General features: G+C 40.5%; 2 protein-coding genes across 5 annotated transcripts in view; one reads left to right on the forward strand and one right to left on the reverse strand.

The window, feature by feature from the left end:
* macrod2 (mono-ADP ribosylhydrolase 2) overlaps positions 1 to 27,100 on the reverse strand; it is a 273,703-nt gene that overhangs the window by 233,863 nt on the left and 12,740 nt on the right. The window lies entirely within an intron of this gene.
* flrt3 (fibronectin leucine rich transmembrane 3) lies at positions 1,974 to 10,422 on the forward strand. The gene is made up of 3 exons (XM_061285565.1): positions 1,974 to 2,233; positions 5,904 to 6,565; positions 7,281 to 10,422. Exon 3 carries the CDS (start codon positions 7,323 to 7,325, stop codon positions 9,273 to 9,275), a length of 1,953 nt encoding a protein of 650 aa, XP_061141549.1. The 5' UTR covers positions 1,974 to 2,233; positions 5,904 to 6,565; positions 7,281 to 7,322; the 3' UTR covers positions 9,276 to 10,422.

Here is a 27,100-nt window from a genome sequence, read left to right on the forward strand (position 1 = left end):
GTGCAGGTCAATCAACAGTTGCTGACAGATGTGTCTGCAGTCAATTTTAGAGAGGAAGCTGAGCTGAGGTCAGTCACAGGTTTTCCCCTGCCTCACCCCTTAGAGAAAAGACAAGGACCAAGTCAGGATGTCACAGATTGACCTTTTCTCACCTTTTTTTTCCCCCCCGTTATTGAACCAAGCACCTGGTCCAAAAGGATAACATAATTAAGATCATTAGGCTAATGAAACTGAGAAATGGTGACTCCACAGTACAATAAACAATTCAATAAAGGAATTTATTTCACCAGTGCGATTTAAAGCAAACTTGCGCATCATTCTGAATTACGATGAGACTGGATTACACAAGAGTGCGGCTGTAGTGTTAGTAACAACTAGTCTCAGGGGCATCCACAAAAACAACCAAGCAACACATTTTCACAGTAGACTCAAGTGTGGGGAAAATCACAAGCCATGTTTATTGATGCAAAGACGTAACTTGTGACATTAGCGGCAGTAAAGTAATTTAAATATTTTCACAAAGGTAAGTTATAAATACCGTAACTAATTAAATGCAAGGTTCACTCTCAAAACAGTTGTCAAAAATAACAACCCAGAACATTTGATCAAAGTGACTCAAGTAGTAATCTGTCCTTTTTTAAGCCAACTGTTTTTAGAGTGTTCTGTTGCAACTTTCATGACCCGGTTTGCAGCTAAGTTTCCCAAACATCAGCCACGCAGTTTGCAAATCTTCACTCCAACAACAAAATCAAAACGACATTAAACTTGGACATGTGATGTTAACAACTGGCTTGTTCGCACCCTCTAAAGAGTTTTGTTTTTTTCACCTTTAGACACACAAGGCTTTTACCATATAGGGAAATAAACTTGAGGGCCTGGGCATTTATAAAGAGAGCAAAATAGCATCAAAATGAAACATTAAACTTTACAAGTTATACAGGTAGGATGTTGAGATCTTGCCTTAGCCTTGACTGACCTGTCATATTGCGTTTTGTAAAGGGACTGGCACCCATAACGAATTGCATTTTGATCATGTGCTGGACAAACTTGAAAGTGCATTGTACAAGCTGTCCATAAATGTGTTGAGAACTAAAGTGCACGTGTAACCCATTAACAAAACATGAAACTCAAGTTGGCAAAGACTGCTGGCAAATGTAGTTTAACCACAAATTGATGAATGGTTAGGGTTAGTAGTTTTGGTAGTAGTGAAGGACATTTAAGCAAGTGGTTTCTCAATTACACATACAGTGTCAAACATCTGATTACTGATCTTCAATCAAAAGGTGCAAATGATGGCGTCGGCGCTGTTGGGAAGTCTGAAGGGGGGAGACTGGAGATGACACTGAGAGTGTCGGTCACTCTATTACTCAAAGGGTGACTCGCTGCAGCTTTGAGCCACGGGGGGCATGTTTGGCTTCATTTAATAGTGCCAACAGGGTCAAAAATAAGGGCTAAAAGCCAGTAGAGTTCAGGTGCGTCATAGACCTGAAACTATTTTTTATTGTATGAACAATGAATGTCTTGCATACGAGAGCATTCATCTTTAATAGCTGTGCACAGAAAAACAGAATAAACTTCATCTGTTTCTACTAGAGTTGATCAAACATAAATGTTAATAATATAAGGTCATCAACGTGTAATTCTGCTGTATTTTATCCCCTCTCTCTTCTTTTTTTTTTTAGCTCAAGAGGATGATTCCTTAAACAGTCCCTACCAGTTCCAGTTCACATCTGCCTAGTTATTTTTCTCCCTTTCCTCCACTCTCCCTAGTGTAGCCTCTGAGTACTGCAAGACGAAGATGTATTTTGCAGGGGAGCCAAAGCAGTGAAGGGGGGGGGGGGGGGGAGAGAGAGAGAGAGAGAGAGCGAGAGAGCGAGAGAGAGAGAGCGAGAGAGAGGCGCACAGACTGAGTGAGCGAAAGGTCCCGCCTCCAAATGACGTCACCGCTCTATTGGAGCAGGGCTACAGGCAAACATAAGTCCACATTTGTTATTGGGACCAATCCGTGCGCGCATGTCCAACTTGCAGCGTGTGTTTGTGTGACGGGAGCACCAGTAAATACCGAAGTGGTGCTGCACGCAAATTAAATCCAGTTCTTCTTCCGTGAGTGGGAAAAAACGTTTTGGGATCTGTATTAAATTTGCACAACTCGTACTGGATTATTTTTACCCCCCATCTGCCTTGAACCCCCTCCCCAGAGGATACCTGTAACTTTTGGGGGTTGTCTTTTGAGGTAAGTGTTTCTGACTGGTACTGTCCAGCTGGAGTGCATTACTACTTTTTTTTTTTTTGGAGGAGAGGGAGAAGGGTAGGGGGTCTGCATCTTGAAACAAACAATCTACAGTCTATATTTATTTGGATTTACGACCCCAACCTAATAGAAAACACGGGGTACGGAGCTTAACAGCAGGCTGCAGGATTTGGCGCTGGAAGAGACGGGGTAAAGAAATTAATAATAAATAAATAAATACTGAGCGCTCTTATTTCTCAGCAACCAAATCAAGCTCGTCTATATGACCACTGAAAACGAACTCAACTTCAGATGGATTTTACGTTGTTTTTTTTACTCCAGGGTGAAAAACAATGTTATTGCACTACGTTCTGGATACAGCGACAAAAATCCGCATAATAAACATTTGCGCCTCGAACGACAGCCAATGCCAATACTGTGGTGGAGACGCGTTATCTTTGCGCTGGCCGTTTGAGCTTTTGATCAGTGAATACACAAACTTGATAAGATTAGGGGGGTGGGGGACAGTGTGGTTTGATCCCAGCCGGCGCCACGGTTCGTCAAGACGGGGAGCATGTTGAATTGCAGCGCACATCCCGCAGCGATGCGCACCCAGAGCCAGCTGGAGAAAGTCCGCTAAATGCGTCTCTGTCGGGACGGCTTCCACTCACGTCCTGACATCCTACTAAACTTTGACCAACACGTATGGAGGTCGCAATAAATTGGCTTAAACGTTTATATTATAGATGCTCAACCGCATTTAAGTTAATTTGATGCTTGGGGTGGGGACTTCCATCGATATTCACTGTAAAATATTGCTCTCATCTGACAGCACATTTCCTCCTAAATGCCGCATCACTGCAATTTAGTGTCCATTCCATTCTTGTATGTGCGTCTTACTGGAAACACCATTGCAGAGACCGCTGTTAATCCAATTTCACTCAGCTTTTATCTTCATGAGACAATAAGGTCATTCTGGCTTAAACGAATAACAGATATAGTATTTGAGACTACGTTCCAAATTAGCAAGCAGAAAATTGCTTTTGAATGACTGTGAAATGTGCACAAGTTCAATTTGAGTTATTATCCAATTAAGCCACGGTTCAGTGTATTTGATAAAAATAAATTGGGTTCAATAAAGACAGGGGGCAGATGAGTTGTCTTCACTGATGACTGCCTCGGGCTATAGTTCCCAGCCAATTGCTTTCATTTTAGATTAACCACTAACCAGGTCATGAGCAAAATCTCAGTATAGTGCATGAATGTATCTGCAAAAGGCAACACTAAAGCTACCTTTAGAAAAATATGAGATTGAATCCATTCAACACTAAACTCTATTTGCCATCTATTCTGAGACCAGTGACAAACACAGCTGAGCAGTCAAAGACTAAGAAAGCAGCAAGATAACCTCGAGAAGCAATTTGATTGAGGAAAGGAGCAGGGCCAGGAGAGTAGTTGACAAATCCCTATATTGTAAGTGGGCGCTTGGCCTGTAGGCTAAAATGTGCTCCTCTTTGCAGCTTAGCTTGTCACACGGGCAGACACGCACACACATATATATACTTGCACACACATCTTGTGGTGCCTACCACCCCCATGTGGGGAAAAATCATTGCAGCTGCTACAGAGCTCTCCTTTCAGCATGGAACAAAAGAGAAACCCCCGACAGTCCCGGGCCTCTCCACGCTTACTGGGCCACCAAAAGTGTCATCTGTTCAGCCCATCTCTGCAGAAAGCAGTAGCCTTTTTGTATTAGTGTTGTCACTGTTGTCCTTAAAATAATTCTTCTCAGAGACTCTAATTGAAATCCCACCTCTGGTTCTCAGAAATTGAGGACTCAAGACAAAGAAGCTATGTTCTAAAGTGACTACAGTATTTACCGTATCTATAAATCAGATTGCAGACAAAGATCTAAAGTAACTACAACAGTTTATGGTGTAAAATCCGCCATGCAATATTGTATCGGTTGAAAATTAACAACAAAACATACAAACACTTATTCCCCAATGGATAGGTACTGTGGAGCAAAATTAAATTAATATCATATGAATAATTTAGCACTTTTCCACTTCTATGTCTTTTCTCCCTTTTTATTTTGAAATGGCTCCCTTGAGCAATTAAAAGTCGATCAGAGGGCACAAAGTCTGACATGCTGTTATTGTCGACAAACGTACCGTATGTTAAACTTGCATTGTGTATCAACGTCCAGCTTTGTGTGATCCATATTACAGTACACTGCATGCTTTCTACTGAAAAGTATCAAGTATGCACACACGTTTCGATGAATGCTCAATTTAACCAGTTCTGACTTAATGAAGTAGAAGCCACTCAGCCTGCTTGCTGAGAGCTCCTGTCTAGCCACTGGTCCATATTAAAATGATGCGTAAAGATGTTTGTCGCAACAGATGTTTCAAAACAATTAAATATGTATTAACACAAGCTGCAGGAAAAATTAATATGTGTACGTGCAATTTTAATGGATGTTTGTCAAATTGGATGGATGTAGTACTTTTGTGCGGAAAGCTCTTTTGCTGAACTACAGCATACAAGTCTCGCAGCAAATAATAGAGGCAGGGCTTCTTTTTTTTTTTTCTAAAATCTAGAGTGCAGAAAAATCAAATCGGGAAATAACAGTCAACCGGCAGTCATGACAGATTCAAGTATTGCTAGGTCTTGCTGAGTTATATTACAGACTGAAATGTGTACTTTTCAATACATGGTGAAAACCACCAATTGAACCGTCTCAATAGTGTTGCATTTTAAGTCAAACCGATCAAACCACAATCATCCATCTTTTTACACCTCGGTTTTACAATTTTGTTTCTTCTACCTTGATTTATAAGTGGAAATGACATCCAGTAATTTTGCCTTTTAAAAGGACATATGGTCAAAGCAAAATTCATTTGTATTAGACAACATTCTAATCAATCAAAATTGGGTTCGCAAGCTTCACAAATCCCCAACCATCCTTTGGTTAGGGCAACCAACTGTAAAATGGCTGGGGCCCTGCTTCCTGATTTATCTTTGTGTTTTACAGCACAAGGTAGCTGCCAGTGGGTCGCTTATAATGACACAGCTATTGTGTTCAAATGGGAAAAACAACATTTTCTTTGGCAAAGGAAATTCTATTTTTACAAACAAGAGTATTCAAGGCTTTTAAAGAGGAGATGAGTTGGGGTCACAGAGAAGTAGGGGAGGGTGACAGGAATGTATGTAGCTGCCTTTCTTCTCCACATATGAAATTCAAATGGGCTTGCTAACAATGTGAGCACGGACTGGATCGTCCTTTCATCTGAATCCGAAAACCTACTTCGGCACCTTTTTTATCCATCCATCCATTTTCTGAACCGCTTAGTCCCACGGGGGTCGCGGGAGTGCTGGAGCCTATCCCAGCCATCATCGGGCAGTAGGCGGGGGACACCCTGAACCGGTTGACCTTTTTTATTTGTAATGAAATTAATTTTAAATAGTGTAAAGCCTGTAAGTCAAGAGTCATAATCAAATTGCATTTGAGTAAGAAATGTTGAGAATCATTCACAAAAACTTGTAGACAAAAAGGTAGTTGAATTTATGTCAGAAATATTTAATTGATTCCTTAAACTATTGTTAAAACAGTCCTTTTAACAAATCACAGGTTACTAAGAATGTTTGTCTCTTCTGTTTTCTTTTGCAGGGCAACATTTGAGGTGTGAAAAGTGACCAGCATAAATCAAATGCCAGTTTCATGAGGGAGGCTTGGCCTCAAACTAGAGGCACCTCTCTCCTTAGGACGAAGACATTTTCAGCCACATCCGGAACCGGAATCCAGGATTAATGTATACACAAGCTTGACGAGGGACAAGAGGATTCCGGTTACCTGTACGAGCTGGAGTACACAAGTGGACAGGCCTTGATTGAGCCTGTGGCATGAGGGATTGGCATGGCTCAGACCAGCTTTGTGTCAACTCATCATGCATGCCGGGCCTGATTGCAGAACGAAGCAGATACTAAAGCCAGCAGGATTGCTGCGACTGAAAAAATATATCTAATCTACGGTTATGGCTACCGATCTTGACAAATTCAGCACCCATTAGGATTTTTTAATATTATCTGAGAAAGAGCAGGCTTTGTCACTGAGAGGGGGATGCTTATTCAACAGGCTTATCTGCCATGGTAAAGGCAGTGAAGGCATGAGCCTCTGACAACAGAGGAGGTCATCGTCCAAACAAAGACCAGCCAAGATATCGCCAAAAAGCCCTACGACAAACTCTTCTTTTCAGAAAGGATATCAAAAGAAGAAAACCTTGATTGGATTTCTCAGTGATCAAAAAGGATTTACCACCTCTCATAAATCAGGTATAGAAACATTTGTATGCCTTAGCAGCTTTCCATTTCACTGACTCGACAAGAATTCCAAACCACATAGGGTGAAAGTGTGCGTCTGTGTCACAGAGTAGGTTTTATCAAATAGTATATATATTAAAAAAAAATAAAAAAAAGCTCGACAACGACACAATAGCTTGCTTCACACTACAATGTAGCAGCACAGTTGCTATTGCGTGTTATAGGAACAAAGTAACAAAAAAGGTCTACTAGAAGTATGTGGAGAAAAAAAACAAAAACTAATTTGCTGTGCAAGGTCTAATACGACGAGCTACATAAAGGACTAGGTCAGCGCTTGGATAGTAATGCAACAAAGCATGACTGTTTTCCATTTTGGTATGTAGCAAAGAAAGGCAACTTTAAAATATAGAATCCTGTGACACAATCACTATTAAACATGTCTGGTTTGTACATCCGTAATTAAAGCAGATCTATGGTACAGCGATTCAATACATCGAAAGCTTAAAATGGAAGTTACTTTTAATCCTATTGTTGTACAGTGTCCAAACATGATCATAAATGAGGCTCAATACTAAAGTCTCACCGTATCACTTATCACGCAAGAATTATGTAATCTGATACTATACTTAATTTATAAAATGCTTCAGTAAATCTGAGAACAGGAATTTGGACCTACAATTCTTAAAGAGCTTGTGCATTAAATGTACTCTTGTGTCTTCTTCCCCAGGGGCTCTTGAGTGATTAGACTGCCGGGCAACTCCGTTTCAAGATGATCCGTCAGTGCAAGGCCTTTATCCTGTCCCTCATCAGGGTTGGACTGCTGCTGGGTCTTGCTAACCCACTGGTTACCTCTGCCTCTTGTCCCTCTGCCTGCCGCTGTGATGGGACCTTCATCTACTGTAATGACCGTGGCCTGACTTCCATTCCTACTGGTTTACCCCTGGATGCAACAGTGCTATTCCTGCAAAACAATCGCATAAAGAGCTCAGGAATTCCTGCAGAGCTCAGCAGCCTCTCGAATGTGGAGAAGATCTACCTATACTGCAACAATTTAGATGAGTTCCCCACTAATCTTCCTCTTGGGCTGAAAGAGCTTCATCTTCAGGAGAACAACATTCGAATGATCACGCACGCAACTTTAGCCCAGATTCCTTATATTGAGGAACTTCACCTGGACGACAACTCTGTGTCTGCAGTCAGCATCGAAGAGGGCGCCTTTAGGGACAGCAGTCACCTTAGATTGCTTTTCCTCTCCAGGAATCACTTAAGTACCATCCCCTCAGGCCTACCCATGAGCATTGAGGAGTTGCGCTTTGAAGACAACCGGATTTCATCAATATCTGAACAGTCGCTGCAAGATCTCATCAACCTGAAGCGACTAATATTGGATGGAAATCTGCTCAATAACCGTGGAATCGGAGAGATGGCTTTCATCAATTTGATTAACCTGACTGAGCTGTCACTAGTGAGGAACTCCCTGACATCACCGCCAGCTAACCTGCCAGGCACAAGTTTGGAGAAACTGCAGTTACAAGATAATCACATTAATAGGGTCCCGCCAGGGGCTTTTGCCTTCCTTAGGCAACTTTACCGCTTGGACCTGTCTGGCAACAACCTGAGCAGTCTCCCACAAGGGGTATTTGAAGATCTGGACAATCTCACACAGCTTTTGCTACGCAACAACCCCTGGCAATGCACTTGCAGGATGAAATGGGTGCGTGACTGGCTCCGGTCATTGCCGACAAAAGTAAACGTACGTGGATTCATGTGCCAGGGCCCTGATAAAGTCAAAGGCATGGCCCTAAAAGACTTAACTACAGACATGTTTGACTGCACAGATTCAGAATTTAATCCCACATACGAGACTAGCACAGTCTCCAACACTCGCCGCCCCGCGCAGCCACAGTGGCCCTCATTTGTGACTAAAAGGCCTGGAGTAAAGAGACCAAATATGGGCAAGAATTACCACGGCACCACCATTTCGTCAGGCAGAAAGATCATCACAATCAGCGTGAAGTCAAGTAGCGCAGATACAGTTCACATATCCTGGAGGGTGTCGCAACCCATGACTGCCCTTCGACTCAGCTGGCTGAAGCTGGGACACAGCCCTGCGTTTGGCTCCATCACAGAAACAATTGTACAAGGCGAGAGGACGGAGTACCTGCTCACTGCGCTGGAGCCAGAGTCTTCCTACAGGATATGTATGGTTCCCATGGAGACCAGCAATATCTACCTGTCAGACGAGACCCCCGTTTGCATCGAGACGGAGACCGGCTCGCATAAATCGTACGACCCAACCACAACTTTGAACAGAGAGCAAGAGAAAGAGCCTTACAAAAATTCAAGTCTGCCTTTGGCTGCTATCATTGGAGGGGCTGTTGCACTTTTGGCAATTATCCTGTTGGCATTGGTCTGCTGGTACGTCCACCGAAATGGGTCACTTTTCTCAAGGAACTGCACCTACAATAAAGGCCGCCGGAGAAAGGATGACTATGCCGAAGCTGGCACAAAGAAGGACAACTCAATTCTGGAAATAAGAGAGACTTCTTTTCAAATGATACCTATAAATCAGCTTCCTGTGTCCAAGGAGGAGTTTGTGATACACACAATTTTTCCACCTAATGGCCTGAGTTTGTACAAGAGCCCACACAACGAGAACAATATCAACAACAGGAGCTACAGAGACAGTGGAATACCAGATTCAGACTATTCCCATTCATGATAGTGCACACGGACATTTATGATGCGTATGTGCTGTAAACACAGTGGCAAAACTTTTACCAAACACTGGATCTATAGGACTAAGGGAGCAATGTTATGTACATTTGCCATATAATTTATATTTAAGGACATTTATGAAAACTGAGAACGTTCCACCTGCAGGCCCTCACTGAATTAGTGGGCGTAGTACTGCAATTATATTTTAGCGATTTGTAGTAATTTGTACTGTACTTCCTTGGCTTAACCTGATCGACCAATTACAAAGAAACTCTGTGTTTTGAGATATGATGACTTGTCAACTGTGAAAGTGGGTTCTCATTGCTGTGTTGAACAATCAGACTTTAGAAAACATTGTTGTACAAGCACAGGTTGTTGTTTTCACTTTGTGGCTGTCTGAAAAAACAAAGGCAGAACTTGTCATAAACCAAGGTACAGTTGGATCAATAAAATTAACAAATCAGACACGGTGGCCTCTTACAAAGAAAAACAGCAGTGAGCTGTCTCATTTGCTACTGACAAAATATTGCTCTAGTTTTCATGATACAAATCACTTTAGATGGATGTGCCATGCTTTATTTCTCTATTTGCGTAGGTGTGTACCTTTTCCAAGTTTGAAAAAATGCAGAAGCACCATAGCAGGACTCTTTCTTATTTCTTTCTTTTTTTCTGATGGGATTGTAGGCCACAGCACAGGGCAGATAAAGCACATCAACATTGAAGGAACTCTTGGCTCCTCAAAACAAGAAGACTGGAAAAGCTGACACAGGACCCCACACGATCTTTATTTGGACAAGCCAACAATGGCCAAATGACAATGGCGGCATTCTTTAGTACCGTGTACCATACGCCATTCAGGTCCAAAGGTCAAAAATACACGATTGTTCAAATGTTCAAAGTGTCAGCATCTCCTTAACAAAACAACTATTTTGTATTTTCAAAGTGAACACGTTTTTGTTGCCACAATTTGAAATTACCTGTTCTTCATGTTTAAAAAAACCAAAGTGCATTGTATGCCCTTTGGCCAGTCTTGTATGTGCCTTGATCCAATGCTTATTGTATTTAGCTTTTTAAGGAACCAGTGACTTTTTTCATACACACTTGAATATGAAAAGTATTGGTCATATTACAAAATAAAAAATATGAACAAACCATGTGAATGTATTTATTATTTACACTCCACCTTGATATTTGAATTTATATTTATTTTAAATTCAGGGAAAACATTTTAGAAATCAAATCATCTTCACCTCGATTTTAGTTGAGTTAGCCCACATATTAGCAACAGTAAAAAAAATAAAAAAAGGGGGGGGGGGGCTATTTACGTGACAGATATGTTAAATATACAGATCAAGCAGCATAGACAGATGAATGATGTTTTGATTTGTTTACCACTTACAATTTGCAATGCGGTCACTTTTTGAGCATTAATATTTATATTGCAGTATTAAATAAGTGCGTGCGCTCACTCACACATGCACACAAACACTTAAATTTGCTATTAATGCAGTGCACAAAGCGGCGGTCACCAACTTCTTTGAGGGAGAGACTTCTTTGGGACAGAGTAATGTGAAGAGCTATCAAGGTGATACACACCTCTGAAATATGTTTGCTGCAATTTAAAGGTAGGCCTAAATCATATTGTAATATATAAACTTTAAAAATGATTTTGTCTGAACTAATACTGAAAAAACAAACATGTCTCTCATACTGAATAGTGTATCTTCTAATAAAGAGCATTCAAAGAGCATCTTAAGACCAACTACCCCAGTAGCTTGAACAACAGTCTTCCATTTGTTATTAATGGCCTCTTTGTTAAAGTAAACAGTTCACATGGGCTTGACTGAATTATGCCAGCTATCTCAATGCTCTGAAAACGAGCAAACCACTCTGACAAATTCCTGCCGCTTTGTGATAAACAACAAATAAGCCAAACGGTGAAAGGAACAATTCCATTGTTGTGACTTTCGCAGAAAACAACCCTTTCAAAAAAGCACTTTGTGTCACTTGCATGAACACATATGGAGCAAAATTGATGAACCGGACTGATGACGACCTTCGGGTGACCTCACTTATCATTGGTGACTTGATCTGATCAGTCACTTTAAACAATTCCTTAATCACTCTCATGCTCTCATCTGAGGGGTCAGACAAGGCTGGAGACAAAACAAAATGTGACGTGCATTTGTCTCCTTGTGTGTGACACAGTGCAGACAACAGTTTGGCTTTTATGAACCGAATGATCAGAGCTAATGGTGCAGCTGCAGTGTTTGCTCCTGGCTGCTACTATTCATTTTGGAAGGTGCTGGTCGGGCAGACGGTCACATTTGCATTCCTATAGATGCTGGTATCAAAGCATCACTGCATGACCCCTTCATGACCAACAGCACCGGTTAGACTCCGCTAGTATACTAATAACAAATGTTCCTGTTTGGGCTAGTGTGAATCAGTTAAAGGACCACAACAACAAAATAAAGGCAAGATCTGGCAGGAAAATACAAATTATAGTATATGCGGTAGCGTATGGTGCTGGAAAAAATGTGACAAAACTGTCAAGTTTGGAACTCTGGCACATCACACGTAAACATACTGTACAACACACTGGTCACATTTTCTTTTTTTCATGTTATAATCTAAGTTTTGCTGTAAACTGACATTTAATGATGAGGAGGCATCTTGTAAACACCAAACGTGATCATACAACTTCTGACTACAACTTCTGTAATTTTTCAGCTTCTCCCATCTGATGGGCGCTACAACAACAAATAAAGGGACAAACCGTAAAAAGACACAAGACCGCAAAAAAAATAAAAACATCAGGTCAGACACAAAACATGGCAGAAGAAAGCCCAGAGAACAGCAATATTACACAGTTGAGAGATGTGTCTGTGTGCGTGTCTAAAAAAGATCAATTTGTTTTCATGAGACTGCGGGTATAAATTAACTCCCCAGTATGCAGCGAATGCAGGTGGTTTGGGGTGAAGTCACAGGGAATTGGGGCAACACGTCATACATACCTTTTGATTATTTAGTCTTGTGCATTTTTAGCACATTTCATTGCGTCTTTCAAACATAAAAATTCATTGTGGATATGTTGTTTCAATTTCTAACTTGGGAAACAAGTGCTTAGGGTAGACTATTTAGATTTTTTTGTGTTCTAAATAAAACTTGTTGCAATGCTTTGGTGCATGCCTCTATTTTTTTCCACAAGGTCAACATTAAAGTCTCTAGTCACTGATCATGCTAAGTTAACAAAATGATGAAAGAGGAGAAGTTTGTAGTTTGAATGAAAACTCAAACTGAACTGTTTGCATCTGTGAGTGACTTAAATAGTTTATGTTTAAAAATGTACTGATTTGTTCTTCCTAGATGCAATTTCTCGACATAATTAAGACAAATAATGTCTTTTCCCACCATTTTACCTCCTCTTAAGATCAAAATTGGACTTTGTCACGCTTAGTCACCAGACCTAGCTGTAAAAGAACAGAGTGGCCATTGAGAGAGATGCCTGTGAGTGATGTGCTACTGTGTTGAGGACTTGTCCTCTCTTCTCTGGCGCTGACCAGCTTGCCCCGCCCCTTCCCTAAAGTCAGAAGACTCTCCATCACTTTACCCAGTGACCTGAAACCACAGGGCCAAAAAAACCTAAGCAGAACCTCCGTCATCATAATGAATCCAATTTTATGCCTGAGAGCACAAGGCCTGCATATACATCCATTGCAACTGTAAATGATTTGATATTAATACTAATTAACAAGAGCTGTCAAAATGAAGACTGTGCCTCCCTCAAAGAAGAAGAAAAGACCACACACTGTATAAAGAGGACAAACGTACTGTGAAATACAACAGCTGCTCCTCTCATTTAAAGCAAACCGTCAAAAACAAAGACAAGGAGGTCGATGGGTATTCTATTACACCATGAAGTATACACAATATTTTATGAAAATATCCATATAATTGACTCCACTGAATGGAAGCCATTAATTCCTGTCCCCCATTAAGTGGTTTAAATGATCCTGTAAAAGGCCATACATCTCCCGATGCCCTTTATGAGATCAGCACCACATCCCCCCTCACATCTTAATCGACCCTGCGTCTCATTCTGCCTCCATTTCTGATTGAGTAGAACATTTGTTTCATTGCAAAAGGTTTGAGGGGTCTGACCTCATAGTACATTTCAGCAGTGGGAGGCCATGGCAACTCTTCAATCTCTTCCTCTCAGCATGTTTAAATGCTGATGCAGGATCTGCATACCAAGGTGGCTCCATCCATAGCGCATTACTTCCAGCTGTTAGCAGGCTAATCACACGCACGTTGGCTTATAGAACGTCTGCTTTCGCCAAGTCACAATAAATTAAAATGGAGGCAGAGTTGGAATGTGCATTTTACTTTTCCCACAGCAGTCACTTTGTCCCTTCGAACTACAACTAAACACCGATAGCACAAAAAACACTGTCTGAAAAGTCAATTTAGTGCAATAAATAAATTGGTTGGAACAATTACAAAAGGTTAGGGGCGATGGCAGTGGCATGTAGGATTAATTAAAACCTAGTCACTGGTGTGCCTGTGACACGCAGCCACACGATTACACTCACTGTGTGAGAAGAATCTGCTCCCACAAGTCATTTCCTTCCCCATTGAGGGGAGCTAAATGGGATGGGGTCTTCAGAGAAAGGCAACTTCTCAAAGCCATGAACCCAAAGAGGAAGGAAAGGGGGATGAGGTGAAGAATAAACTTTTGAATAAGAGTGTAATGAATGCATTTCAACCCAGTGATGCGCTAGACCCATTGAGGAGTTAAATGATCTAAACCAGTGTAATCCTAAGCTTGTGCAGTCTAAAAGTAAAAAATGATGTGTGTGTGTGTGTGTGTCTGTAAATACTATGGCGCACAACACTCGGCTTAAACTAACATCTGGCAATGTCCCTGCATCCAGCTATCTACTTTTGTCTTAGGATCCTTGGTAATCCCCCTTTTTCCCCCGCTAACAATATACTGTGAACATTTAATATATTTGCTGTTCGGCATTCACAAAATTCTATACTAGTTGATTTTTTCTCTCTCTCTCTCTAGGACCAACCTCATTTATTAAAACTCAGTTGATCACAGTTTCGGGCTCAGGTCAACGCAATTAAAGTCAGTTTGGCTGTATTTATTGGAATTAAGTGTTGGATATAACAAGTTAAGATTTTTTGTTGTTGTTTTTTTATCTGAGAAGTCCTGTTTTGTCTTGAATGCACCTGATGCACTATAAAACTAAAACAAAGGCTATTTCTGTTTCTCTCGATACAATTTAGGACAAGTTGAAATGCAAATTAAAAATTCAATTTGCCTGTACTAAGATTGTTGACAAATGTTAGACAGTAACCACTGTTTGTTTATTGCTCCTCGTTACATTTGTCTTTCTATTTTCTTTGTGTATTGTGCAGTTTGCTGTAGTTTTGATTCTCACACTGTTTAAATATGAAAATACCCCATATTTGTCTCACTTTAAGTCCTGCATTAACTTTGATTATGAGCAAAAGGAGATCTCTTTTCTGAACTGTAAAAATAAATGTTGAAAAAGGTAGCAAGGGGATTGATCATTTGAATTTGACACAAATCATAGATGACAGATTGATAAGGAAAGTACAGCTGAAGAAAGCAATTTGATATGCCTGTGAACATTCATTATCCAAGCAGTTTTATTCTCAGGGCAATCAGATTTCTGGCTGCTCTTAGACAACCAGAACAGACCGGAAACAAATGAAAGCCCTGATAACGCTGACACGAAGCTTCACAATTTGGATAAAAATGTACTTCAACCAGAAGCAGAAATTTTCCATTTTCATGCTGGACACTGGTATGAGACGAAACTCACAGAGAGATAAACATGAACATAATCTTCTATTATTGCATTAGAGATGCCAGGAAAGGCACATTGACCAAATTATGCAACTATTAGATGGCTTTGGTTGCATTTAATGCAGAGCCCACCTAAAAAGCTTTAAAGGAAATTTATTTAAATGAAATATTGAACAATAATAAAGCTGAGCTACGACATATCGTTACAGTGTATAATCTAGAAATGTAGCCTATGTCTTACACATTCCCCGCCATATCACACAGCCGCATGTTCCCAGAATAGTGTTCATGTGACACGGTGGGTGCCTTTTGTGTAAAGTCACCAGAAGTTGTCAATGACACCACAAGCTCAGTCATTAATCACACAGTCGTCCGGTTGGGTGTGTACATGACACAAGGGCAGGGTTGCAATAGAAGGGGGCTGAGCTCTGCAACATGGACTCTCACCCCTGGAGCCCCATTGGACTTGAATGAAGAGAGGTCCTACACATTCATGTTACCAGGTCACTAATCAAATTATGTTGATATCCAGGGCCAGCACACAGGACAAGAGAATTCATTTAGCATCCTTTGCTCGCAGCTATTGTCTCTGCCAGGGCATCGGAGGGTCTGAGCTAAATGAGTAACCCTGTCTCTCAATTTATTAAAGTCCTTTCAAATGAATGCATGCCTTTTCAGACAGGCATTGATTTAATTCAACAAAGAGAGATAATTTGAAACTTTGATGACAGCTTTGTCACAGCAAGAAGCGCTATGCAAATGGAAATCAGCACTATGGGCCATATGGCAATGAATGGGGGGGGGGCAAAATACCATCCTCAAAATGGCTACTAATATATACGCCCGATGAATTATTGTACACTACAACAGAAAAAGAACGACAATGTGAGAGCTGTCACTCCATTCGTGAATGTATGCATTTCTTGCATGTCCCCTGAGGTAACAACAACAGTGTGCTATGTCAGACATGGCTCTCTGTTGGGGCTCTTACACATGAGCATGTCATTCATGTATATACCACAGTCCCAAAGGGATACCGTACCTTTGCTGTGTAGCATTTTAATTAATCCCCTGATGACAGATAGGATCTGGCAGGATATGCATGTCTTACGGCTGGGGTGAGGGGCTAGTGAGCATCGAAAAGCACAACAGTGAGGTTAATGCCAAACGCACCCGCCGGCGCAACGCAGCGAGCAGCAGGTCCATTCTTGGACAGGTGCTCCTTCTGAGGTCACTCAGTCACCAATTCCCAAACCACACAAAGCTCCCGTCTGTCATTACTAATAGAGTCCACACCGGGCCAGAAAGGAAAGGAAAGCCGTCCACAATTTTTTGGGAATGTGTACAAACCAGCCAAACACAATTTTTTTTAGCATTTTAGAGCCTCATCTAAAGAGAAAATGGTTTGGATTGGTGGGCTTTTCAATTTCTGGTCATAGTTAAAATGATCAGCTTTAATGCGGATTTGACACAGTGAAGAAGATATATTATCATAATTGGTTTCCTTGCATTAAGAGATTTGTCATTTTGCTTCACACATTTAAAGCAGGCATTCTTTTAATGTAAAGTTGGTCAAATGTAGATTTTCTCCATCAAGAAATCCTTGACAAATGGAAATTTTCCTAAGAGGATGATTAATTGAAACCTTTGTGTTAAACAGTGGTTCATGTTGTAACTGGGCCATGGTGGGTGATTACACATGCTGGCAGTAACATTAATTGCGGGTTTGCCTATTCATGCTTACCCAAGTACAGCTGAAATACTGTGAAGGTGAATGTTGTCCCATTGATGGAATTGTCCTGACATATGAGACCTGAGCTTTTAGATTATACTGAATGTATTATACATTGATTATAGAAATTCAAGACGCTATCAGATAAAAAAGCAAAGCTGGTGGTAAAAATACCTGAGTGGTCCCGCACTTTACCAGTCCATTCAATTTCAGACTTGGACCTCATTTTGGTTGACGACCGCCATTGCCCTCGACCTCGACACTTACATGGCACAGCCAAGTGATTATCAAGTGCTTAAAGCTATGTAGAGACGGGGTCACGCATCATAAACCTCTGATATTAATTAACATGGGTTATTCACTGACTTTATTGGCTGATGACATTTTAATCGCCACTTGACAATGAACAAATTCATAAAGTGCGCAACATTCTAGGAGGGTAAAAATACAAATTAAAGTTAATATGTTTGAGCCAGATTGAAGCGGAAGAGGAGAGAGAAATAGCCTGACCACAGGAATATAATACAAGGATAGCACAGAGCCTGTGGTACACAACCATGTGACTTTGTTTTGGAAATGGAGTGAAGTTAAAGTGCTCGAGTCAGTCTCGGTCTTTCGAGAAACCTAGTTCCAAGAAGGTCATCTAATTTGTGTAGAACAGGCAACACTTGTTCTGTATTTGGATTCCGCTTGCAATGGCTCACATAAATTATTGAGTCTATTTTGAGTTGCAACAATGCTATTATGCCTTGAGAGACAGCAAGATAGAGAGGGCAAGCGAGAGATCTAAAATGCGCTTAGTAGTTCCAGTTTGGAAAGCCATTTAATACAATTATTATCCATTACCGTAGTAATTTAACGGACTTTTTGGCAAACACGGCGTGCTAACTTTCCAAATCACAGCTTTCAACTTTTAGGTTTTGAAATTATCCACGCACCAGTGGATTTAGCTTTAATGTGACTTCATAAGTTATTTATATAGTGTTTTACATAGCAGGTCAATTGCTGTTTGGGAACCTTCTGGGCATGCCAAACTCAATATAATTACTCCGCCTGTGGTATTTTGCATCAATTGCAGTTGTAATGCAGAAAGCCCCAAGTGCCTTTGCATTGTTTGGATTACGGTTTCAAATGAGACTCGATGAACAAAACAGTCTTGAGAAGCAAAAGTTCAGTAGATGTATCAACTAACTGGATTTTATTAGAAACATTAATACGTAACTTAAAGTTAAAAAAAAATCCCTTAATGAAAGCTCTCTGCACTTCGTGTTCATTAATTGTTTGAGACAAACTAAAACGAAGGATGCCCGACCACCATCTATTTTATTTTGGCCGTGGAGGGTGGGGGGGGTCACAATGTTTTCTTTCATGAAATTTTTCGCGATTGTTTTTTGGTCTATGTTCATCACAGCTTCGCCGACAGCATTTTTAAATACATGCCACATGATCCTATAAGATTCTGTTTGATGCCGCAACCCAATTTATTTTAGAAGAGAGTTTGATTGAGGAATTCAGTTTATTATAGTAAAAAAACATTCTGGTACTGAGCCATGAGTTGACCACCACAGAGGAATGCTGTCAATACACATTAAAGAAAAATATTTAGATTTGTTTTCTGATATTTTTTGGTAAAGGTGAAGAGGAAATTGCCTGAACATTTCTACTGCATCACCATCATTTGGGATTATCACTACAATAAAATGTATTTAAAAACTATGCAAAAGCCTAATGTGTTGCAGTGTGCGTGTTAATGCGTAGGCTAGAGTGAAGAGATGCTTAAAGGCTCCATACAGTAAGATGAGAAGCATGCACCCAGACAAACATTTCCCAATTACCTTTCAAGCAGGATTTTCATTAAGTACTTTCACATAAGAGTCTGACTGGCTGCTCTTAGTCTCCTCAGCCGTCTGGAGATAATCAAATACACGGACAGTCTCCAAAACCATTTTAGCCCCCCCACATTATCGTTAATCTAAGGCCATCTCATCGGCACTGTGGTGCATGAACAATGCCGGGGTTATAAATTCAATTTTCAGCAATTACCACTTGAATTGGTGATCAATTGTAGCATCTGAAAGATGCGGGTTTCCCTGTATTATTTTGTTATCTGGGCATTCCAATGAGCTCCAGAATCCGATTAATAAAGCTGTAGGCTAACACACTGGTAGGAATGCAGCTGTGAATGAAATTGGAGTCAATGCGAGAAGATAAGCAAATGTTATTTGGACTGGGCGATGTGCATCATACGGTATTCTTATGCGTTTGTGTGAATACTTGACAATATACAATTAATATAGTGTCACAAGTTATTTCATGTTTTCTGTGTATTCATTACTCAGTATTCAAATACTAGAATATGAATATGTGATTTGTTTCTTAGTAGAATTATGGAAGGCAGTATCTACTTTATTTTGAGAGGAAAATACAATAAATCTTTATGTGGTGCCTTCATAGCTGTTTGCTGTGCCTTCATAGCTGTTTGCCATAACGGCACTTTACAAATGAAATTACGGTTATGGCATAAAAGTTTTTTTTCCTTTTCTTGCTATGTCTAACAATCTGTATAAGGACTGCGTATGAAGCACGATGTATTTTTTGGAAGAATGTGAAAAGAGATTCAGTCATGTGGCAGCTGGATTTACAGGGTGTGGGTGACTAAAAGCAACATAGACTTTATCTGCAATAAAAATGAGATTACGACAAATTCAAACAACATGCAGCAGACGGTTTCAAATGTTCACAAAAACGCATATGCGATGTGAAAAATATTCACACCAATATATTTCCCCAACACTGCTTTTGGTATGTTACTTGGCTAATGCACACCACACAAAAACACTGCTTTCCATTCAACCCCTCCACCATCCAAAAAAAGAGGACGAGCTAAGATATGAAAGCCCCTATTTGTTGCCCTTTGTGCTGCGGCCATTTCTTTCAGTGCACATGCTGAACTTGCTCACCAGCTAAACACATACTTGCAGTTGTTCGGATGGTGTCATAGTAACAGCCAAAAGCAGGCAGCTTTTGTGGAGAGTCTTACTGTAAATATGTTTAAGGACAGCTTGCCAGCTCACCGATGAAGATGTGAATGGCAAACAGTTACAGGAAGCTGAATTAAGGTTGCAGTGTGAACAAAAATGTCCAAGTTAAATTAAGGAAGAACGGCTGCTCCACCTGGGTATCCGTTTGCGTCAAAGTCCCTACATTGTACACGGCCTTTCAGTTCCACCCATTTCCTGGGCTTTTGTTTAGGTAAAGTTTGTCGCAAAATACAGAAAAGGGTGTGGATAATGGGAAAAGCAGATGTGACTCCAGTCCAAACCTGGTATCCCTTACACTCTTTGCCTCTTCAGGGGACTAAACTTAATTTAATCACTGTTGAATTAGATAATTCATTTTCTTGAATTCTAATTCATTAGCACAGAGCGTAATTGGTTCGACAAGGGTTTTAAAATAGCCAGTTCAGATTTAATTTTACAAGTGATCTTGCACTGTGTCATCTGCGTTATGCATGGAGAAGGGGCAATGGCAGGTGTGTGCAGGGCGTTAGGGGTGTGCGGACGAGTCAGCTTCAGCATAAAGCAGCGACGCCCCCGCTTCTTCTCTGCTGGACATAGACTTTAAGACCCCCTTCCAGGACACAGTGAGCTGATCCTGATTATCCCAACAGGCCTAATCCTCAGAGGCCAACACTGGCTGGTTGTTCACCCACCTACCCCCAAAAAAGACTCACTTGAGTGGGCAGAGAATCCCAGATAGCATGTCCCTAAACTGTGAAAAGTCTTATTACAATAGGGAGAAAAAAAGCAGACCAAATCCACCCCTCTCCTTCATCCCCCTGCCTGCACGTGGGGGTGCCCCATCCCCACAGTCACACTCGGGAAAGCAAAGGAGCGCAGCCTCATCCTCGGAATCCTACTCAATATCCTGGGATTAGCTGTGGCCCCTCTCAGTGCCCCTTCTCTCCCTCCTGCTAAGGCTAATTCAGACTGGTCAGACCCATTGTAAAAGCTCACCCGCAAAAGAGAAACAATCAAATCTACTATTTAAATTTAATCTCTGATGGGCTTATTGCCATTTTCTCCTGCCTGCACCCAGATGCCATTGAGTAAAGGTTTTGCAGGTTGAGTAACCGGCCAAATCAAGGGCAAGACTAATAGATATCATGGAGCAAGGTTGAAGTTATACAGTGGATTTTGTTGAGCAGCATTCATCAACTTATTTTAAATGAAACGGTCCTGCTTGGTCTTGGCGACAGTGCTGCAGTTCAGTTTAAGGCTCTTGGGATTTTTTTTTTGTGTAGACTAGGCAATCCTTATGTGGTGCAACCATTATTTCCCCCCCCCTCCATCTTCTCAGAGTGTTCTTTGCAATGAGATCCCATACCAAAATTGCAATGATCAGTATGTGTGTGTGTGTATAAAAAGATAAATGGAAAAAAAACTATTTTACACAACTGCTCACTATTCACGTTTAAACTGGTGTCACGTGACCTCTGTATTTCAATGCTACACATCTATCCCAAGTTCTTTTAAAAATCTGATCACTGCTTGCAAAAAGCAATTCATTCCTTGGGTTTGGCCACAACCTGTGATGACATGGCCGACGACGTCATTTCATCAAGGTGCAGTCAACTTGAGCCATTTTGAGGCAAACAAAGCATGTTAATTAGGGGTTTCCCAGGCATCATGCCAGTAAGACATTGTGGCTCTAAAATGGCACCTGCAAAAGCAATTTTTTAAGTTGCTTGACATCCTGTTTTGCGGTTGCTTGCCAGTCTCCTTCCTGTTACAGTGGGCATTGTAATCTAATTATTGGATGGATTCAGATAAAAATCACAATACATGCAAGTGCATACTATATACACACACGCACACACATGTTTCCCATGAGATAAGTGTAGGTGTGTTAAATAAAAAAGCAGAGCGGAGGAAAAAAAAAAGTGCGAGCTGAGTGTAAAGCAAAAAGCAGGAACAAGTGCCAAAATGAGTTTCGAATAGAGTGGAAGTTTGTACAGTGGCACCCATTCTAATGTGCCCAATGGGGCACATGTGAGAGCTTTACTGCACCCTATTCTGATGATGCAGTTTAGAAGCAGTGGAGGAAGAAATTGGGTTTAGTCCAACAAAAAGGCTGAGTTAATATGTCGTCTGCAGGGAACGGCCCGATGGGTAAAGACGAGCCAAACTGTCTTTAGAAGAAATACAGCAGATGTGAAACTCAGATCATACCAAGTCATTTGGTTGGAGACATTAAATAAGACATTTGAACAAAATGCTTACAATATACTGAGCAATGGATCATTCATTCGACTAAAACAGACTTGAATATCATTTCAGGAAGATTCTCAGAGGTTGCGATAGAAAAATGAACAGAGGTGTTACCTAACTCAGTCCAACTACTTTTCACGTAGCCAAATGAACAACTGAACTCAAGACGGCTATTCAAAAGACCGTTCTACGTAAGATCAGAAGACCGTTGTTTTTTCTTCACAAAGGTTCAGTACCCATACAGTACTTAGCCAAACCTAAAGCTATTGTTCATCAAACCACAAATATGCTCATTTTTGCTCATTTACTGTACAAGCCAGGCAAGCCAACTTTATTTTCTATAGTAGCCTACCTTTAAAAACAGCAGCCACTATTAATACCAGATTGCGGTGTTGTTTGGAATGGCGTACGAGAAGAAACAAAGGCAAATTTCAATGCATCAAAAATATAGTTTTTCGCATGATAGTGTTTGGCAGCATCCCTTATGGAAAACTTTAGTGCAGATTTGGAACATTTTCATGTCAGATGGTAAGAGTAACCTGTTCCAGCTCAACCCACACAGTGCGGCTTCACTTTACGGCTTAACGTAGAGCAAGGAGTTTGCATTTACCAAAACAACTCTGCAAAAAAAAGCCCAGCAAATATAAAAAGCAAAGAATCTTTTTGCTAAAAAGCATGTGATTTATTCATGGCCTTTAGACTCAGCCTTCCAGATGCAAGCTTATGTGAAGGAGAGCATTAACATTACATGTGCAGGTGCTTTTATGGGTCCTTATCTATTACTGCTGATTTACATTTGTCAGCAAGCGAAGCGCTGAAACCAAAGCTGTATGGACGGATCGTCTTCACAAGCAGGCTTACTTGAAGTAAAGCAGAAGAGACCTTCAATGTTGGCTGGCAGAAAAGCACGTTAGCTCACTTTTATTAGACATGTAAAGTGTTGACAAATCAAGAGCATCCATTGAAATAAAGAGGATTGTTTTATACATAAACAGTATGTGTCCAGAGCAAGAAAAAGTCTTCTCCAAATTGTAAATGAATTTACCCTCCTCCAATGCCTTTTGCATGAACAAAGGTCCATTTAGATCTGTTTAGGCTTGTCTACTTTTAAAAAACACGAGATTTTTGTAAAGAGAGTGTGGGTGGACTCATCAAAACCGCCAAATATTTACAGTGCCAGAAATGAGATGTCAGATTTTACTAAAATAACTCTGAGTTCCCATTTCGCCCAATTTTTACTCTGCATGAAACAATGTAATGATAAATCAAACAGACTTTCCATTGCAAGGAGAAATAAGCCATACGCAGAATATCCATGACAACCAGATAAATATGCACGTTAAAAAAATGAATGCGTTATTAGCATTAGGATGCCACTAAAATCAACTTTGAAAATATCATAAAGGGGCTTAATCCTGGGAATTTAAGAAGCCTCTGTACTGCAGGGCCATCAGAATTTTGTGTTACTAGTATAAAAAAAAAAAAAATCATGTTAATAGTACGAGTGAAGTAAATAGACTGAGTGTTTAAAAAAGGCAGTCACTTTTTAAAAACATGTACAAGACAAGAGAGTACAGTAAAAATATATGTAAAATTGTCTTTCATTTTCCCCTCCAATGGGGCAAAATTGAAGCGAGGAAACAAAGAAGCGCTTCTTAGCGAGAAGACAAATTAATGTTACAAAATGAATGCAAATATATTCAGATTCCTTCTGTCAGCCTGTAGTCTTTTTTCCCCTCTAAACCTTTTGGTCTTTTAAAACTGGAGGCAGAAAAAAAACAGCAAGCTGTTTAAGATTCATGAAAGATTTATTTAATTCACCAGGCAGGGAGCTTTCCTGACAACCTTTTACTTTTCTCAGTCGAGTGCTGCCAGTTTGAAATTCTTCGGGACCGCATTGGACATGATGTACCGTATATTCCATGACAGATGATCCACCTACATCTTCCACGCGTTTCTCCTGAGATCGCTTTGATGACCTGTTTAAGTGTTTGTCTTCCCACTTTCAGCAAACATTGTCACTCATTGTGACTAAAGCATGCATATACACTTAAAGCTCAAATGCTTTTATAACATGACCGATTGAATAAAATTGCAGCCACTTTGTCACAGCCAACAACTCATAGACACCATCTTGATACTGGTTTGGTCACAAAATGAAAGGATACATCTGTTTTCCCACTATTGTTTGCCTAACCCTTACGCTCAACGGTTTTAGCACGGTTTACCTAATTAATTAACCAGATGCTAAACGGTTTAATTTTTTTTTTATACACTGGTACATATGGAATTAAATATAGGCACAATTACAGTATTGCTGCTTTGTTCCTCAAAACTCTAATAAATGTTTTAATTGAATTTGGGGGGGGGGGTTTGGGGGGGGGGGGGGTACATATAGAATTAAATATAGGCACTATTAAAGTATTGCTACTTTGTTCCTCAAAACTCCAATAAACAACTTTTTTAATTGATTTTTTTATTTTTTTTTGTCACAGCAAACCTAGTAGCAAACAATCAACAGCTCAACACCTCATCAACCATAGTCGCCAAACCCTAGACACCTTTCACAGGGCTCCACTGAAAATAAGCAACCCCACACGTTTGAAACTCTGTAGGATTCAAGACAACATCTTTCTAGGGCTCGTTTTTCCTTTTCATCCTTGTGTGAAGCATTACAGCAACTGCTTTCAGAGGCCAGCCGAAGACCAGCTGTCTACGCACTTGCATGGCTGTGTGAGTGACAAGGAGATGCAGTGAGAGGCACTGAAGCGCTCATTGTAGAAGAGCTTCTTTGAAATCCTCCTGTTTCTTTTCTTTAAACCCAAGCAGCGCAAAAGTATCTACACCCACTGTAACTTCCTCTTACACAAGGGTTTCCATAATCGACTCTTTGGAGCATGCACAGAGCTGAAATGTTCGCCTGAAATTTCATGATTTGGTCTTTATTTTTTTTATAACCACATTTAAATCCAGCAACAGGTTATCCCAAGCTTTGTTTAGCTTGGAATTAGCTTCTCAGTCACCGTGTGTGGTCATAAAGGGGCAGGGGTGTGTGGAAACAAATTCCTAGGCTTAACCAAAATGAGCAGTGCATTTACAAACACCCAAGCAATCTCAGTTTGACCTTAAAGTCATAAGCTTTCCGTAAACACAATACCAATTAGGGTACCTTGGAAAATAAAGAGGGTTATTTAACTCGTGGAGTTAAACTGATTTCAACCATCTGTTTTGGAGAGCTTAGCCTCTGACTGTCTCCCTCTGTCTAGGTGTATTTGGCGACTAGAAGAAAACCAAACAAGAGCATTCAACCAGGAAATGAATCAGGCATGTCGAACACCAGGCTTGGCTTCACGTAGGCCATATGTTCTGAAAAGGGGGTTAAAAGATCATCCTCATCAGTGGCAGGAACCCCGCTGAAACTTTCTAGTCAAGAACTTTGAGCAAATATTGATATTTATGGAACAGCCAGATAGAAAATGTATTTTGTGCAACATGTTTGGCAGACATTGATTGATTAGAAGTCAACACAGGCTCAGTAAACAACTCGCTTGTTATCCCCAAACCACAGTAGTTTCAGTATGAATAATTTATTGATGTATTGTTTGTCTTATATATAAATGCTCAGCTGTGAAAGTCCCACTTCATTTTTTTTCCATGCTCCGTTACAAAGGGCCTATTCACATCATACTGCCGTGCCAGAGGTATGTTTTAAAACTACTACAATTGTGAGCAATGAAACAACCAGATGAAAATAATCGGAATGCTCCTTTTTACTGTCATCCTTTTTTCGCAAACTTGCCTTTATAGTATCCTTTGTGTACTATAGTTTTCTTTTGCACAACTCATTTCGTTTCCCCATTCTTGTTAGCCACCTTAGCCATGCACATGCTGCAGTACATAAAAAGCCACTACTATTACGACCATCATAATATATTGTGGTGGCAACATGTCAAAATGCCTCAAATGTCACAGGGAATTGAGAAATTTCCCTGTAAAATATTTTTAAGTGAATCTGTGCACAGTCGCGTTTAATGAGAAGAACGCCGGCTTTATTTTAGGATAAACTGATATGTACTAACCCACTACAATTTATGTTTAAAAATGTGAATATGTTAAGGATTACACTAAACGTTTTTAAGGTTTAACACAATGGACATATCAGGAGAGCATCTTTCAATAGTTCCCTGCTGCTGAGTTAGTGGCGCAAACCAAATTACGTGGCATTAGTCTCTTTTGCAATTATGCCTTCACTGTCTTTGCCGTCCTGTCTTTCTTGCTTGCTTGTATTACACCACCCTTAATAGCACCAAACCGATCAGCACTCCCCGGAGGCACTCTCCGTTAGCCAAGTGTCGAACGCCTCTTTTCTCAACACCCCTCTCATGCCTGAGAGCAGTGAAGAAGCACCTTGATGATATCACTGATATTGAGTTTCAGAGAAGTCATCGCTCACCATTTGTGGGACTAGTAGTGCAGGTGGTTGAAGGGGGTACAACTGTGCTGATAAGAATCTCCTCCCTCTTTGTCTCGGACTGGTGACCTGCACCGCTGGGTCAAAATCTTGACAAGCTAACTGCTATAGAGGTGTTGAGAAATTGAAGGATGATGTCAAATGGGCTATAGAGTTACCATGATGTGGTCGGTTGGACCGCATATTTGCTTAATTGCCTGAGGCCTTAAAAAAAGGTGATCTCTTCTTTCTCCAACGGAGACCTGCTTCAAACCAAAGTGACATGACTCATTGTCCTATTACACCTGTCTGTGCAACAAACCATAGGTGGTAAATAGTCATACTAATCTAAAGTATAGCAGCGTAATATTATGGAATTTGAATGTAAACAAGAATGTTGATATGCGTTCAAAAATAAACCCAAATTGGGTCCAAAAATTATCCAAGAAACTTTGTTGTTCTGTGGCTTGTTCATTTGACTACTTTTTGGGTTATTTATTGATTTATATTTATTTTGGCTTATCTTTAACCC

The sequence above is a fragment of the Syngnathus typhle genome, linkage group LG8 (assembly GCF_033458585.1).
Source record: "Syngnathus typhle isolate RoL2023-S1 ecotype Sweden linkage group LG8, RoL_Styp_1.0, whole genome shotgun sequence".
Lineage (NCBI taxonomy): Eukaryota > Metazoa > Chordata > Actinopteri > Syngnathiformes > Syngnathidae > Syngnathus > Syngnathus typhle.

Excerpts from the sequence above, each read along its gene's own strand:
- flrt3 (XM_061285565.1), top strand. The coding sequence starts at position 7,323 with ATGATCCGTCAGTGCAAGGCCTTTATCCTGTCCCTCATCAGGGTTGGA.